A 15733-nucleotide genomic window follows, 5' to 3' on the forward strand; every position below is an offset into this window, starting at 1 on the left:
TTGCGGGACTCTGTTGCTGGGGAAAAACCGAGAAGAGTTTACATTTCACAGATTGTTGTCATAATGTCCCTGATGTTTATTCTATAAAATGTTTCTATTAAAATGTTTGATCATTTACAAACTAGAGTATGATTTAAGAAATACTGAAGGGTGAATCAAGTTGAACCAGCCACATCAAAAGTTATCACAAAGATATCATTCTACACTCTGTGTTCTACTACCCAGGTCTGGTGTTGGAGATCATTCTACACTCTGTGTTCTACTACCCAGGTCTGGTGTTGGAGGTCATTCTACACTCTGTGTTCTACTACCCAGGTCTGGTGTTGGAGATCATTCTACACTCTGTGTTCTACTACCCAGGTCTGGTGTTGGAGGTCATTCCACACTCTGTGTTCTACTACCCAGGTCTGGTGTTGGAGGTCATTCTACACTCTGTGTTCTACTACCCATGTCTGGTGTTGGAGATCATTCTACACTCTGTGTTCTACTACCCAGGTCTGGTGTTGGAGGTCATTCTACACTCTGTGTTCTACTACCCAGGTCTGGTGTTGGAGGTCATTCCACACTCTGTGTTCTACTACCCAGGTCTGGTGTTGGAGGTCATTCTACACTCTGTGTTCTACTACCCAGGTCTGGTGTTGGAGATCGTTCCACATTCTGGATCTCCTGCATGTATTTTCTGATGTTTAATCAGAGACATTAGATGAGAATATGTCTTGTCACATTGATCACAGCTATGAGGCTTCCCTACTGTGTGTGTTCGCTGGTGTTGTGTCAGGTTGCTTAAAGTAGTAAAACTCTTCCCACAATCAGAGCAGTGGTAATGCTTCTCTCCCGTGTGTGTACGCTGGTGCGATATCAGTGCACTTGAGGTGGTACAGCGCTTTCCGCACTCGGAGCAGTGGTACGGCTTCTCTCCTGTGTGCGTTCGCTGGTGCGTTATCAATCCACTTGAGGTAGAAAAGCTCTTCACGCAATCGGAGCAGTGGTACGGTTTCTCTCCGGTGTGTATTCTCTTGTGTACAGTCAGGTTAGCCGATTGAATGAATCTCTTCCCACACTGATCACAGCAATAAGGCTTTTCTCCTGTGTGTGTTTTCTGATGTCTTATCAGCTGGCTTGAGGTAGCAAAACTCATTCCGCAGTCAGAGCAGTGGTAAGGTTTTTCTCCCCCGTGTGTATTCTGTGGTGTATAGCCAGGCCTCCTGCCTTAGCAAAACTCTTCCCACATTGATCACAGCTGTAAGGTTTTTCTCCTGTATTGATTCTCGGATGTCTTTTAAGTTCTGTTGAATAGATGAATCTCTGCTGGTGTTTATTGAGGAGTTCTGATCTGGAGAGACTCTTCTCTGCCTCGTCAGCATCATGATGTTGTTGAGGCTCCCCGGAGGATCCACGATAGTCACGACTCTCTCCTGTTTGAACAACAAAGTCACACAAGTCAAAGTAGTGAATATTTAAATTCTTTTACAAACTTTTTTTTTTTTACAATTTTCTTCTAAAATTGAATGGATTTTCTTTGGTATTTTTGTTTTATTCAAATGAAATGAAATTTTATTAAATTATTTTATTTATTTTATTTTATTAAAATTGTATTAAATTATTTTATTTATTTTATTTAAATTTTATTAAATTTTATTTATTTTATTAAAATGTTATTAAATTATTTTATTTATTTTATTAAAATTGTATTAAATTGTATTTATTTTATTTTATTAAATTTTATTAAATTAAATAATTAATTTTATTTATCTACTTCCCCATGTCAGATAAACTCACGGAACCATTTTGGTCTCTGTGTCCAGTAGGAAGGACGTTAGCGGATAGATTAGCGTTATCTGCTAGCATGCGTTAGCGTTACAATGACTGGAAGTCTATGGGGTATCTGCTAGCATGCGTTAGCGTTACAATGACAGGAAGTCTATGGGGTATCTGCTAGCATGCGTTAGCGCAATGACTGGAAGTCTATGGGGTATCTGCTAGCATGCGTTAGAGCAATGACTGGAAGTCTATGGGGTATCTGCTAGCATGCGTTAGCGCAATGACTGGAAGTCTATGGGGTATCTGCTAGCATGCGTTAGCGCAATGACTGGAAGTCTATGGGGTATCTGCTAGCATGCGAATAGCTAATACTACTAATTTAACTAACTAATTATTACTAATAAGACAGTCAAGTGAAGAACAACAGTCATATTTTGTCTTAATTGTTCAGTAGTAATGTCTATTTATAATTTTATTTTTTATTTCACCTTTATTTAACCAGGTAGGCTAGTTGAGAACAAGTCCTTTATTTAACCAGGTAGGCTAGTTGAGAACAAGTCCTTTATTTAACCAGGTGGCTAGTAGAGAACAAGTCCTTTATTTAACCAGGTGGCTAGTTGAGAACAAGTCCTTTATTTAACCAGGTAGGCTAGTTGAGAACAAGTCCTTTATTTAACCAGGTAGGCTAGTAGAGAACAAGTCCTTTATTTAACCAGGTGGCTAGTTGAGAACAAGTCCTTTATTTAACCAGGTAGGCTAGTTGAGAACAAGTCCTTTATTTAACCAGGTGGCTAGTAGAGAACAAGTCCTTTATTTAACCAGGTAGGCTAGTAGAGAACAAGTCCTTTATTTAACCAGGTGGCTAGTAGAGAACAAGTCCTTTATTTAACCAGGTAGGCTAGTAGAGAACAAGTCCTTTATTTAACCAGGTGGCTAGTAGAGAACAAGTCCTTTATTTAACCAGGTGGCTAGTAGAGAACAAGTCCTTTATTTAACCAGGTGGCTAGTTGAGAACAAGTCCTTTATTTAACCAGGTAGGCTAGTTGAGAACAAGTCCTTTATTTAACCAGGTGGCTAGTTGAGAACAAGTCCTTTATTTAACCAGGTGGCTAGTTGAGAACAAGTCCTTTATTTAACCAGGTAGGCCAGTTGAGAACAAGTTCTCATTTACAACTGCGACCTGGCCAAGATAAAGCAAAGCAGTGCGACAACATACAACAACACAGAGTTACACATGGGATAAACAAAACATACAGTCAATAACACAATAGAAAAATCTATATACAGTGTGTGCTAATGAGGTAGGATAAGGGAGGTAAGGCAATAAATAGGCCATAGTGGTTAAATAATTACAATTTAGCAATTAAACACTGGAGTGATGGATGTGCAGAAGATGAGTGTGCAAGTAGAGATACTGGGGTGCAAAGGAGCAAGATAAATAACAGTATGGGGATGAGGTAGTTGGATGGGCTGTTTACAGATGGGCTATGTACAGGTGCAGTGATCTGTGAGATGCTCTGACAGCTGGTGCTTAAAGTTAGTGAGGGAGGTATGAGTCTCCAGCTTCAGTGATTTTTGCAGTTTGTTCCAGTCATTGGCAGCAGAGAACTGGAAGGAACGGCGGCCGAAGGAGGAATTGGCTTTGGGGGTGACCAGAGAGATATACTTGCTGGAGCGCGTGCTACAGGTGGGTGCTGCTATGGTGACCAGTGAGCTGAGATAAGGCGGGGCTTTACCTAGCATAGACTTATAGATGACCTGGAGCCAGTGGGTTTGGTGACGAGTATGAAGCGAGGGCCAGTCAACGAGAACGTACAGGTCGCAGTGGTGGGTAGTATATGGGGCTTTGGTGAAAAAACGGATGGCACTGTGATAGACTGCATCCAATTTGCTGAGTAGAGTGTTGGAGGCTATTTTGTAAATGACATCGCCGAAGTCGAGGATCGGTAGGATAGTCAGTTTTACGAGGGTATGTTTGGCAGCATGAGTGAAGGAGACTTTGTAGCGAAATAGGAAGCCGATTCTAGATTTAATTTTGGATTGGAGATGTTTGATGTGAGTCTGGAAGGAGAGTTTACAGTCTAACCAGACACCTAGAATATGTGGACAACTACAAATACCTAGGTGTCTGGTTAGAACTCGTCGCCAAACCCACTGGCTCCAGGTCATCTACAAGTCCAAAATCCAAGATGGCGTCTTTGTCTTGTCTCTCTTTTTATATCTTTTTCTGCTCATTCTTTTTAAATATTTTTTTCCTAAACTTCAATATATCATATTTCAACATATCTCCAATGTGGTGTGGATCTGGTTTTTCTTCTAAAGTATTTCTATTTACCTCCGAATCTGGAATACCTCAACTGAAGCTAGCCAGCTAACTAGCGACCAGCTATCAGTCAGCTAACCACTGCTAGCGGTCATCAGCTAACCTTTAGCTCGGAAAGCTCTCGCCAGTTCGTACAACGCGTTTCAAACCAGAGCATACCGGACCTATTTTTCTCTCTCCATATCCCCGGATTCCTACCGCAAACTCTGAAACCTTTTCATCTGGATCACGGTAGCTAGCTAACCGCAACCCGGGTTGACTACTCCTGGCTAACGTTTCCGTCCCGGAGCTAGCACCAACTAGCCTGGAGCTAGCCCATGCTAGACCCATCTCCCGGCTAGGGCTCCTGGGCTACTCCTGAAGCCCACTCCTCGGGCTACAATATCCGGACCCCTTCTACTGCCGGTACGGGGCATGGAACCCCGCCGATCCTCTACGACTGGAATACCGACATAATCTGCCTGAGGATCCCAACAGGCCCCTCAGGCGCGACGTCTCCTGAAGGCCCATTCTGCTAACCGCGGCCTGCTAGCTATCTAGAGCATATTGGACTGTTAGCTGATCCACCGGCCAGTTTCTTGGACCACTCGACCCATTTTGCTAATTGGACTTGGACCCCTCTGCTACTTGGAACCCTACTAATTCCACGACTGGTCTATCGATGTCACCGCACGACGAGGCAAAAACAGACTTTTCTCCCCATCGCGACGTCCCTCTAAGGCCCTTATGCTAGCTTGCTAGCCCCGGCATGCTAACTGCTAGCACCAGCCTGCTAACTGCTAGCTTGCTAGCCGCGGCCTGCTAACTGCTAGCCCCGGCCTGCTAACTGCTAGCCCCAGCCTGCTAACTGCTAGGTTGCTAGCCCCGGCCTGCTAACTGCTAGCTTGCTAGCCCCGGCCTGCTAGTATATAGTGTTATAACCTCTCCTCCTGAACTAAAGTATATAGTGTTATAACCTCTCCTTCTGACCTACAGTATATAGTGTTATAACCTCTCCTTCTGAACTAAAGTATATAGTGTTATAACCTCTCCTTCTGAACTAAAGTATATAGTGTTATAACCTCTGAACTACAGTATATAGTGTTATAACCTCTCCTTCTGAACTACAGTATATAGTGTTATAACCTCTCCTTCTGAACTAAAGTATATAGTGTTATAACCTCTCCTTCTGAACTAAAGTATATAGTGTTATAACCTCTCCTTCTGAACTAAAGTATATAGTGTTATAACCTCTCCTTCTGACCTACAGTATATAGTGTTATAACCTCTCCTTCTGAACTAAAGTATATAGTGTTATAACCTCTCCTTCTGAACTACAGTATATAGTGTTATAACCTCTGAACTACAGTATATAGTGTTAGAACCTCTCCTTCTGAACTAAAGTATATAGTGTTCTAACCTCTGAACTACAGTATATAGTGTTATAACCTCTCCTTCTGAACTAAAGTATATTCGGTGCATTCGAAAAGTGTTCAGACCCCCTCGATTATTTCAAAATTTTCTTACGTTACAGCCTCATTCTAAAATGTATTCAATAGTTTTTTTTTATCCCCTCATCAAGCTACACACAATACCCCATAATGACATCACAATATCCCATAATGACATCACAATACCCCATAATGACATCACAATATCCCATAATGACATCACAATATCCCATAATGACATCACAATACCCTATAATGACATCACAATACCCCATAATGACATCACAATATCCCATAATGACAAAGCAAAAACAGGTTTGTAGAAATTTTTGCAAATGTCTTAACATTTTTAAACTTAAATATCACATTTACATTAAGTATTCAGACCCTTTACTCAGTACTTTGTTGAAACACCTTTGGCAGTGATTACAGCCTCGAGTCTTCTTGGGTATGATGCTACAAGCTTGGCACACCTGTATTTGGGGAGTTTCTCCAGATCCTCTCAAGCTCTGTCAGTTTGAATAGGGAGCGTTGCTGCACAGCTATTTTCTGGTCTCTCCAGAGATGTTCGATCGGGTTCAGGCTCTGGTTGCGGCGTTAATCTTTCCCTCAATCCTGACTAGTCTCCCAGTCCCTTCCGCTGAAAAATATCCCCACAGCATGATCCTGCCTGGGTCTCACCCAAACTACCCAGAAGGCTGGAGGGTATACCACCTGGACCTCACCCAAGATTCCCAAAGGCTGGAGCGTCGGCTTCCTCGCCCCCCTTCTCCAATTTCGCTGCAGTAGCGAGTCACTTCACGAGCTCAGGGCCCGGCCCAGCATGCATCTGTAGTCTATTTACGTGCTGCTATTATCCCCCTTGCTACTGTCACGGAGTTTCACTAAATATTGGACATAAAGAAACTGATAAAACACACAGTTGCTAAATCAAAGTGACTTACAAAAGATGAGAACCAAGAGCAAGAGAGAGAGTGTGGTGATGTCCACAACTAAAGAATGTGAAAAGACATGTAATCCCAAAGCATAATGGTGTAGATTACTAGAAGCATATGGAACGAAGTGGGTAGATAACTAAGTGTAAAAAGTATTTTATAAACAACAACAACAAAAATCTGATCTCTTAAACATTTAATTTTTGTTTTATTATCTATACTTTAGGCCATAATTGATTTTTGGCCCACAATAGGCCTGGAATATTCCCACATTCAAGGAGCGCTTTCTGTTTTGATTGGGCTATTTTGCCTAAAAAAAACTTTAGGGCTTATCTATAGAAAAATAACAAATCTGCATCTCTGCCCAGCCTGTCAAGAGTGGCCAAATGGGTGTTTAACTTCCCCAGAGGCTCTGCATCTCTGCCCAGCCTGTCAAGAGTGGCCAAATGGGTGTTTAGCTTCCCCAGTGGCTCTGCATCTCTGCCCAGCCTGTCAAGAGTGGCCAAATGGCTGTTTAGCTTCCCCAGTGGCTCTGCATCTCTGCCCAGCCTGTCAAGAGTGGCCAAATGGGTGTTTAGCTTCCCCAGTGGCTCTGTATGTGTGGAGAGGCCACTCTCCAGGCACTATCGTATGAGCCTGAAGCCATAGACTGGCCAAACTCGTGTTTCTAAAAATGAATTCAAAAGGCACTAAGTAATTTTTTTCTCTCGTTTAATTTGTATTTAACTCTAAATAAGTCACAGGCTATATGCAGTTTATAGACTGTAATGACTTAATAGAACAAAATGCTGAGCGTATTTCTTTGTAGTCTATAGCCTTGAAATAATTTAAATAATTTCGCCTACATTTATTTATTTTTTGTAAAGAAAGTTTTAAGTTTAGCTCATGAGGCATTTTATAAGTTTACATTTACATTTACTTTTACGTCATTTAGCAGACGCTCTTATCCAGATCGACTTACAAATTGGTGCATTCACCTATAATATCCAGTAGAACAACCACTTTACAATAGTACATCTATATCTTTTTTTGGGGTGGGGAGGGGGCTATTTATAGTCCAAAAACAGATGTAGGAATTGCAGATTGACCCTTTAAAAATCACACATCAGTTCAACTGTAGAGTAAGTGACTCTGTTCTTAAGACAGTACTTACTGGTGTTAATCAGGTCTCCTGTCTCCTCCTCTTCATCTTTCAATGTGACAGTAATCTCTCCTTCCTCCTCCTCTTTCACTCTGAACGCGTCTTCCTCTTCTTTCACTGTAACGTCTTTCTCTTCTTCTTTCACTGTAACAGCCTCACCTTCCTCCTCTTCTTCTTGTTTTACTGTGACATCCTCCTCTTCCTCCTCCTCTACATCCTCCTCTTTCACGACAACGTTCAGCCACAGACCCTCTTCCTCCGTCCAGCAGACCTCCTCCTCCTCTTTAACAGGAGAGTAGCTCAGTAAGCTCATGGTCAAGGGTGATAGCTAGCTAGCTAGTTAGCATTAGCGACTAGCCTAGTGCTAGGCTAATTTATCAAACCGGGCGACCTGACTAATAACAACATAATAAATATGAACTTAAACGTGATAATTAGGTAGACGACATGAGTGTGTTTTTCAAAATACAGTTGTTAATATACACCGAAACAGTGTAGAGGTTCAATATTTCGTTTTTTATTTTGGCTAGCAAAGCTACCGAGGCAGTTAAATCCATAGAATCAGTAGCGGTGATGTTGTTGTTGAAAGAAGAGTTCCGTCCACTAGATTATACGTCACACTAGGCGACACCAACTGAATGATCCACGTCGCCATCCACTGAATGTGGGTAAAGTTTATTTTATTTTTCAGACAACAACAACAAAAAAAGTGAATCACTTTCAATTATTTTAGTATTTTTTTAAATTTCAAGAATATACATATTTTTAAAACATTACTATTTTTATTTTTTTTAACATTACAACATACAGTGTAATGACTTGATTAATGCAAATTCACAGTGATCACTTGAAAACAAAAGTGTCTCTTTTACACACACACGATCCGGTACAAACACATAGTGGACTGATTCTGTTCCCCCCCCAGTACTAAACACATAGTGGACTGATTCTGTTCCCCCCCCAGTACTAAACACATAGTGGACTGATTCTGTCCCCCCCCCAGTACTAAACACATAGTGGACTGATTCTGTTCCCCCCCCCAGTACTAAACACATAGTGGACTGATTCTGTCCCCCCCCCCCAGTACTAAACACATAGTGGACTGATTCTGTTCCCCCCCAGTACTAAACACATAGTGGACTGATTCTGTTCCCCCCCCCCCCAGTACTAAACACATAGTGGACTGATTCTGTCCCCCCCCAGTACTAAACACATAGCGGACTGATTCTGTTCCCCCCCCAGTACTAAACACATAGTGGACTGATTCTGTTCCCCCCCCCAGTACTAAACACATAGTGGACTGATTCTGTTCCCCCCCCAGTACTAAACACATAGTGGACTGATTCTGTTCCCCCCCCCCCAGTACTAAACACATAGTGGACTGATTCTGTTCCCCCCCCCAGTACTAAACACATAGTGGACTGATTCTGTTCCCCCCCCCAGTACTAAACACATAGTGGACTGATTCTGTTCCCCCCCCAGTACTAAACACATAGTGGACTGATTCTGTTTCCCCCCCAGTACTAAACACATAGTGGACTGATTCTGTTCCCCCCCCCCAGTACTAAACACATAGTGGACTGATTCTGTTCCCCCCCCCCCAGTACTAAACACATAGTGGACTGATTCTGTCCCCCCCCCAGTACTAAACACATAGTGGACTGATTCTGTTCCCCCCCAGTACTAAACACATAGTGGACTGATTCTGTCCCCCCCCAGTACTAAACACATAGTGGACTGATTCTGTCCCCCCCCAGTACTAAACACATAGTGGACTGATTCTGTTCCCCCCCCGCCCCCCCCCCCCCCCCAGTACTAAACACATAGTGGACTGATTCTGTTCCCCCCCCCCCCCCCCCCCCCCCCCCCCGAGTACTAAACACATAGTGGACTGATTCTGTCCCCCCCAGTACTAAACACATAGTGGACTGATTCTGTTCCCCCCCCAGTACTAAACACATAGTGGACTGATTCTGTTCCCCCCCCAGTACTAAACACATAGTGGACTGATTCTGTCCCCCCCCCAGTACTAAACACATAGTGGACTGATTCTGTTCCCCCCCCCAGTACTAAACACATAGTGGACTGATTCTGTCCCCCCCCCCCCAGTACTAAACACATAGTGGACTGATTCTTTTCCCCCCCCCCAGTACTAAACACATAGTGGACTGATGGGTGTGTCCTTGAAGTTGGTGGGCGTGTCCTCGAAGTTGATGGGGCATGTCCCGAGGTTGATGGGCGTGGGGGTGTAGTTTGGGACTCAGAGGAGGGCCCTCCTAGTGAGCTGGTAGGGGCGAGGGTTTGGGACTCAGAGGAGGGCCCTCCTAGTGAGCTGGTAGGGGCGAGGGTTTGGGACTCAGAGGAGGGCCCTCTTAGCGAGCTGGTAGGGGTGAGGTTTTGGGAATCGGAGGAGGGCCCTCCTAGCGAGCTGGTAGGGGCGAGGGTTTGGGACTCAGAGGAGGGCCCTCCTAGCGAGCTGGTAGGGGCGAGGGTTTGGGACTCAGAGGAGGGCCCTCCTAGCGAGCTGGTAGGGGCGAGGGTTTGGGACTCAGAGGAGGGCCCTCCTAGCGAGCTGGTAGGGGCGAGGGTTTGGAACTCGGAGTAAAGTTTTCAAACGCTAAAAGTCTCTAAAACGTATTAAAATGCGGCAGTTTATATAGTAGACATTCAGCAACAGTAAATATTAATGGACTTGATTTATCAATGAAAACATGGTAAACAATACATGTTAGTCGAGGTAATATGTACATGTAGGGTAGAGTTATTTAAGTGACTATGCATAGATGATAACTCTTCACGGAGATCACGGGGGTCGGGGCCTGTTCCCGAGGGAGCAGTATGTCGTTCATCAGACTCATTAAAGGAAAAAAAAAAAAGGATTCTGCCAGTCCGTGGTGAGTAATCACAGTCCTGATGTCTAGAAGTTATTTTCGGTCATAAGAGACGGTAGCGTCAACATTATGTACAAAATAAGTAAGAAAATAGTGTATGTTGTGTAGTAAGATTTTAGTAGCCCATATGCCTCACCCTAATAATTTGGTCTATTTTCACCTCTTAATGTATCCTACTGTTCTGACTTGGTGGTGCACATGTAGCCTATAACCTGTCTTAGAGAAATGTAATCATTGAATATTGTAAGAGCTTTCATTTTCTGCTTATCGGCCCCCTTTATTTATCCTACGGTTCTGACTTGGTGTACAGGGAGAACACTGTAAGAAATGGCCCATGTTCTGAATTCTGTCGCTGTACATTTCAAAAGTGCCGAACAAATAGTCATGTTGACTACATCCGTCCTAGCTCACCCAAGGAGCTCTATGTTCAGCTCTTTCTCTTAGCATTTGTATTACATTTTAAAAAAAATGTTTTCCATACAATATAGCAAAGTATTTGAATTATTCATTTTTGACAATAATTTTTCCTCATCTTTATCAAGGGTGTCATTTAAAAAAAAAAAATTTTTAATTTTATTTCACCTTTATTTAACCAGGTAGGCCAGTTGAGAAGAAGTTGACACAGTTGTCGTCGGGTAAAGTGGACCGAGACGCAGCGGGGAAATGTGCATTCATCTTCTTTTATTTCAACGGACAAAGAAGGTGAACCAAAACAAAAACACGTACACAACAAAAACACAACAACTAATAACAGGCCGGTAAGGCACAGCGCTATACACAGCACAATCTCCCACAAAACACTAAAACAAACACATACCTATTTATAGAACCCTCAATCAGAGGCAACGAGAAAACACCTGCCTCCAATTGAGGGTTCAACCCCCAATTAACTAAACATAGAAATACAAATAACTAGACTGAACATAGAAATACATAAACATAGAACAGTGCCCAAAACCCGGAATACTAAATCAAACACCCTACAACTAACACAACCAGCCCGAACCACATAAAACAAACACCCCCCTGCCACGTCCTGACCAAACTACAATAACAAATAACCCCTATCACTGGTCAGGACGTGACAGTACCCCCCCCCCCCCAAAAGGGGCAGATCCCGGATGCACCTCACACAAATAAACAAAATAACCCCAAAACAAAATAAATCCCCTAAACTAAAGGGAGGGAAGGGAGGGTGGCTGCAGTCAATGACAGCTCCTGTGCTACACCCCCCCCCCCTCCCCAACCAACCTAACTGGAGGTGGCTCAGGCTCAGGTCTATTTCCCCCACCCAACCTGTCCACCCCTGCTGAATGCTCAGGGCTGTAGAGCGTCTCTGGGAGCTCCGGACTGTAAGCCGACTCTGGAAGCTCCAGACTGTAGGCAGACTCACTCGGTTCCGGACTGTAGGCAGACTCACTCGGTTCCGGACTGCAGGCAGACTCACTCGGTTCCGGACTGTAGGACGACTCACTCGGTTCCGGACTGTAGGCAGACTCACTCGGTGCCGGACTGTAGGCAGACTCACTTGGTTCCGGACTGTAGGACGACTCACTCGGTTCCGGACTGTAGGCAGACTCACTCGGTTCCGGACTGTAGGCAGACTCACTCGGTGCAGGACTGTAGGCAGACTCACTCGGTGCCAGACTGTAGGCAGACTCACTCGGTGCCGGACTGTAGGCAGACTCACTCGGTTCCGGACTGTAGGCAGACTCACTCGGTGCCGGACAGTGGGCCGTCTCTCTTGGTTCCGGACAGTGGGCCGTCTCTCTTGGTTCCGGACACTCTGGACGAGGCACTGTTGCCGGAAGTTCTGGACGAGGCACTGTTGCCGGAAGTTCTGGACGAGGCACTGTTGCCGGAAGTTCTGGACGAGGCACTGTCGTCGGAAGTTCTGGATGAGGCACTGTTGCCGGATGTTCTGGACGAGGCACTGTTGCCGGAAGTTCTGGACGAGGCACTGTTGCCGGAAGTTCTGGACGAGGCACTGTCGTCGGAAGCTCGGGACTGGGCTGACGCACTGGAAGCCTAGTGCGTGGGACTGGTAGTGGAGGTACCAGACTAGGGACACGCACCTCAGGGCTAGTGCGGGGAGCGGGAACAGGACGTACTGGACTGGGCTGACGTACTGGAAGCTTAGTGCGTGGGGCTGGTACTGGAGGTATCAGACTGCAAAAGGCATGAGGAGGTAAGGCAATAAATAGGCCATAGGAGCGAATAATTACAATTTAGCAGATTAACACTGGAGTGATAAATGAGCATATGATGATGTGCAAGTAGAAATACTGGTGTGCAAAGAGCAGAAAAGTAAATAAAATAAAAACAGTATGGGGATGAGGTAGGTAGATTGGGTGGGCAATTTACAGATGGACTATGTACAGCTGCAGCGATCGGTTAGCTGCTCAGATAGCTGATGTTTAAAGTTGGTGAGGGAAATAAAATTCTCCAACTTCACCGATGTTTGCAATTCGTTCCAGTCAACGGCAGCAGAGAACTGGAAGGAAAGGCGGCCAAATGAGGTGTTGGCTTTGGGGATGACCAGTGAGATATACCTGCTGGAATGTGTTGCTATCGTGACCAGTGAACTGAGATAAGGTGGAGCTTTACCTAGCATAGACTTATAGATGACCTGGAGCCAGTGGGTCTGGCGATGAATATGTAGCGAGGGCCAGCCGACTAGAGCATTCAGGTCGCAGTGGTGGGTAGTGTATGGAGCTTTGGTGACAAAACGGATGGCACTGTGATAGACTGCATCCAGTTTGCTGAGTAGGGTGTTGGAGGCTATTTTGTAAATGACATCGCCGAAGTCAAGGTTCGGTAGGATAGTCAGTTTTACGAGGGTATGTTTGGCAGCGTGAGTGAAGGAGGCTTTGTTGCGAAAGGAAGCCGATTCTATATTTAATTTTGGATTGGAGATGTTTAATGTGAGTCTGGAAGGAGAGTTTACAGTCTAACCAGACACCTAGGTATTTGTAGTTATCCACATATTCTAAGTCAGAACCGTCCAGAGTAGTGATGCTGGACGGGCGCGCAGGTGCGGGCAGCGATCGGTTTGAAAGCATACATTTACTTTTACTAGCGTTTAAGAGCAGTTGGAGGCCACGGAAGGAGAGTTGTATGGCATTGAAGCTCGTTTGGAGGTTAGTTAGCACAGTGTCCAAGGAAGGGCCAGATGTATACAGAATGGTGTCGTCTGCGTAGAGGTGGATCAGGGAATCACCCGCAGCAAGAGCGACATCATTGATATATACAGAGAAAAGAGTCGGCCCTTTTTGAACCCTGTGGTACCCCCATAGAGACTGCCAGAGGTCCGGACAACATGCCCTCCGATTTGACACACTGAACTCTATCAGAGAAGTAGTTGGCGAACCAGGCGAGGCAGTCATTAGAAAAACCAAGGCTTTTGAGTCTGCCAATAAGAATACGGTGATTGACAGAGTCGAAAGCCTTGGCCAGGTCGATGAAGACAGCTGCACAGTACTGTCTTTTATCGATGGCGGTTATGATATCGTTAAGGACCTTGAGCGTGGCTGAGGTGCACCCGTGACCAGCTCGGAAACCGGATCAGCGGAGAAGGTACGGTGGGATTCCAAATGGTTAGTGACCTGTTTATTAACTTGGCTTTCAAAGACTTTAGAAAGGCAGGGCAGGATAGATATAGGTCTGGAGCAGTTTGGGTCTAGAGTGTCTCCCCCTTTGAAGAGGGGGATGACCACGTAAGTGTTCCAATCTTTAGGAATCTCGGACGATACGAAAGAGAGGTTGAACAGGCTAGTAAATAGGGGTTGCAACAATGGCAGCGGATAGTTTTAGAGAGGGTCCAGATTGTCTAGCCCAACTGATTTGTACGGGTCCAGGTTTTGCAACTCTTTCAGAACATCAGCTATCTGGGTTTGGGTGAAGGAGAAGCTGGGGAGGCTCGGGCAAGTAGCTGCGGAGCAGTTGGCCGGGGTTGGGGTAGCCAGGAGGAAGGCATGACCAGCCATTAAAAAATGCTTATTGAAATTCTCAAATATCGTGGATTTATCGGTGTTGACAGTGTTTCCTAGCTTCAGAGCAGTGGGCAGCTGGGAGGAGGTGCTCTTATTCTCCATGGACTTTACAGTGTCCCAAAACGTTTTTGAGTTAGTACTACAGGATGCACATTTCTGCTTGAAAAAGCTAGCCTTTGCTTTCCTGACTGACTGTGTGTATTGGTTCCTGACTTCCCTGGAAAGTTGCATATCGCGGGGACTATTCGATGCTAATGCAGGCCGCCACAGGATGTTTTTGTGCTGGTCGAGGGCAGTCAGGTCTGGAGTGAACCAAGGGCTATATCTGGTCTTAGTTCTACATTTTTTTAACGGGGCATGCTTATCTAAGATGGTGAGGAAATTACTTTTAAAGAATAACCAGGCATCCTCGACTGATGGGAAGAGGTCAATATCCTTCCAGGATACCCGGGCCAGGTCAATTAGAAATGCCTGCTTGCAGAAGTGTTTTAGGGAGCGTTTGACAGTGATGAGGGGTGGTCGTTTGACCGCGGACCCATAACGGACGCAGGCAATGAGGCAGTGATCGATGAGATCCTGATTGAAAACAGCAGAGGTGTATTTGGAGGGCAAGTTGGTCAGAATAATATCTATGAGGGTGCCCATGTTTACGGATTTATGGTTGTACCTGGTGGTTTCCTTGATGATTTGTGTGAGATTTAGGGCATCTAGCTTAAATTGTAGACACTGCCGGGGTGTTAAGCATATCCCAGTTTAGGTCACATAACAGAACGAACTCTGAAGATAGATGGGGGGGGGGGGGCAATCAATTCACATATGGTGTCCAGGGCACAGCTGGGAGCTGAGGGGGGGGGGGGGGGGGGGGGGGGTGATAGCAGGCGGCAACAGTGAGAGACTTATTTCTGGAAAGATTCATTTTTTTTAATTAGAAGTTCGAACTGTTTGGGTATAGACCTGGAAAAGTATGACAGAACTTTGCAGACTATCTCTGCAGTAGATTGCAACAATAACTGTAGGTATTTATTTGGATAATATCTGTTTATTAATATCTGAACTAATCAATCAACACACACGCTGCTCTTTGTACGTGTTGATATAATATTATAATTAAAATGAAGAATAAAAATAGTTTTCCCTCCTCAACTGCGTTTCCTCCCTCCAGACAGCAGATGGCGATATGTGTCTTTCAGGCGATGTTTCTAGTGTGACGAATAATCTAGTGGACGGAACTCGTCATCAACAACTGCAGCCACCTCGGTA

General features: G+C 44.7%; 1 protein-coding gene across 1 annotated transcript; it reads right to left on the reverse strand.

Annotated features, from left to right (window-relative positions):
• Positions 1–598: 598 nt before the first annotated feature.
• LOC115178619 (zinc finger protein 572-like) lies at positions 599–1787 on the reverse strand. The gene is made up of 2 exons (XM_029739874.1): positions 1780–1787; positions 599–1205 (listed from the first exon to the last, which is right to left on the reverse strand). The coding sequence occupies exons 1-2, from the start codon at positions 1785–1787 to the stop codon at positions 623–625; spliced, it is 591 nt and encodes a 196-aa protein (XP_029595734.1). The 3' UTR covers positions 599–622.
• Between the last annotated feature and the right edge of the window lie 13946 nt (positions 1788–15733).

This window comes from Salmo trutta, chromosome 38 (genome assembly GCF_901001165.1).
Source record: "Salmo trutta chromosome 38, fSalTru1.1, whole genome shotgun sequence".
NCBI lineage: Eukaryota > Metazoa > Chordata > Actinopteri > Salmoniformes > Salmonidae > Salmo > Salmo trutta.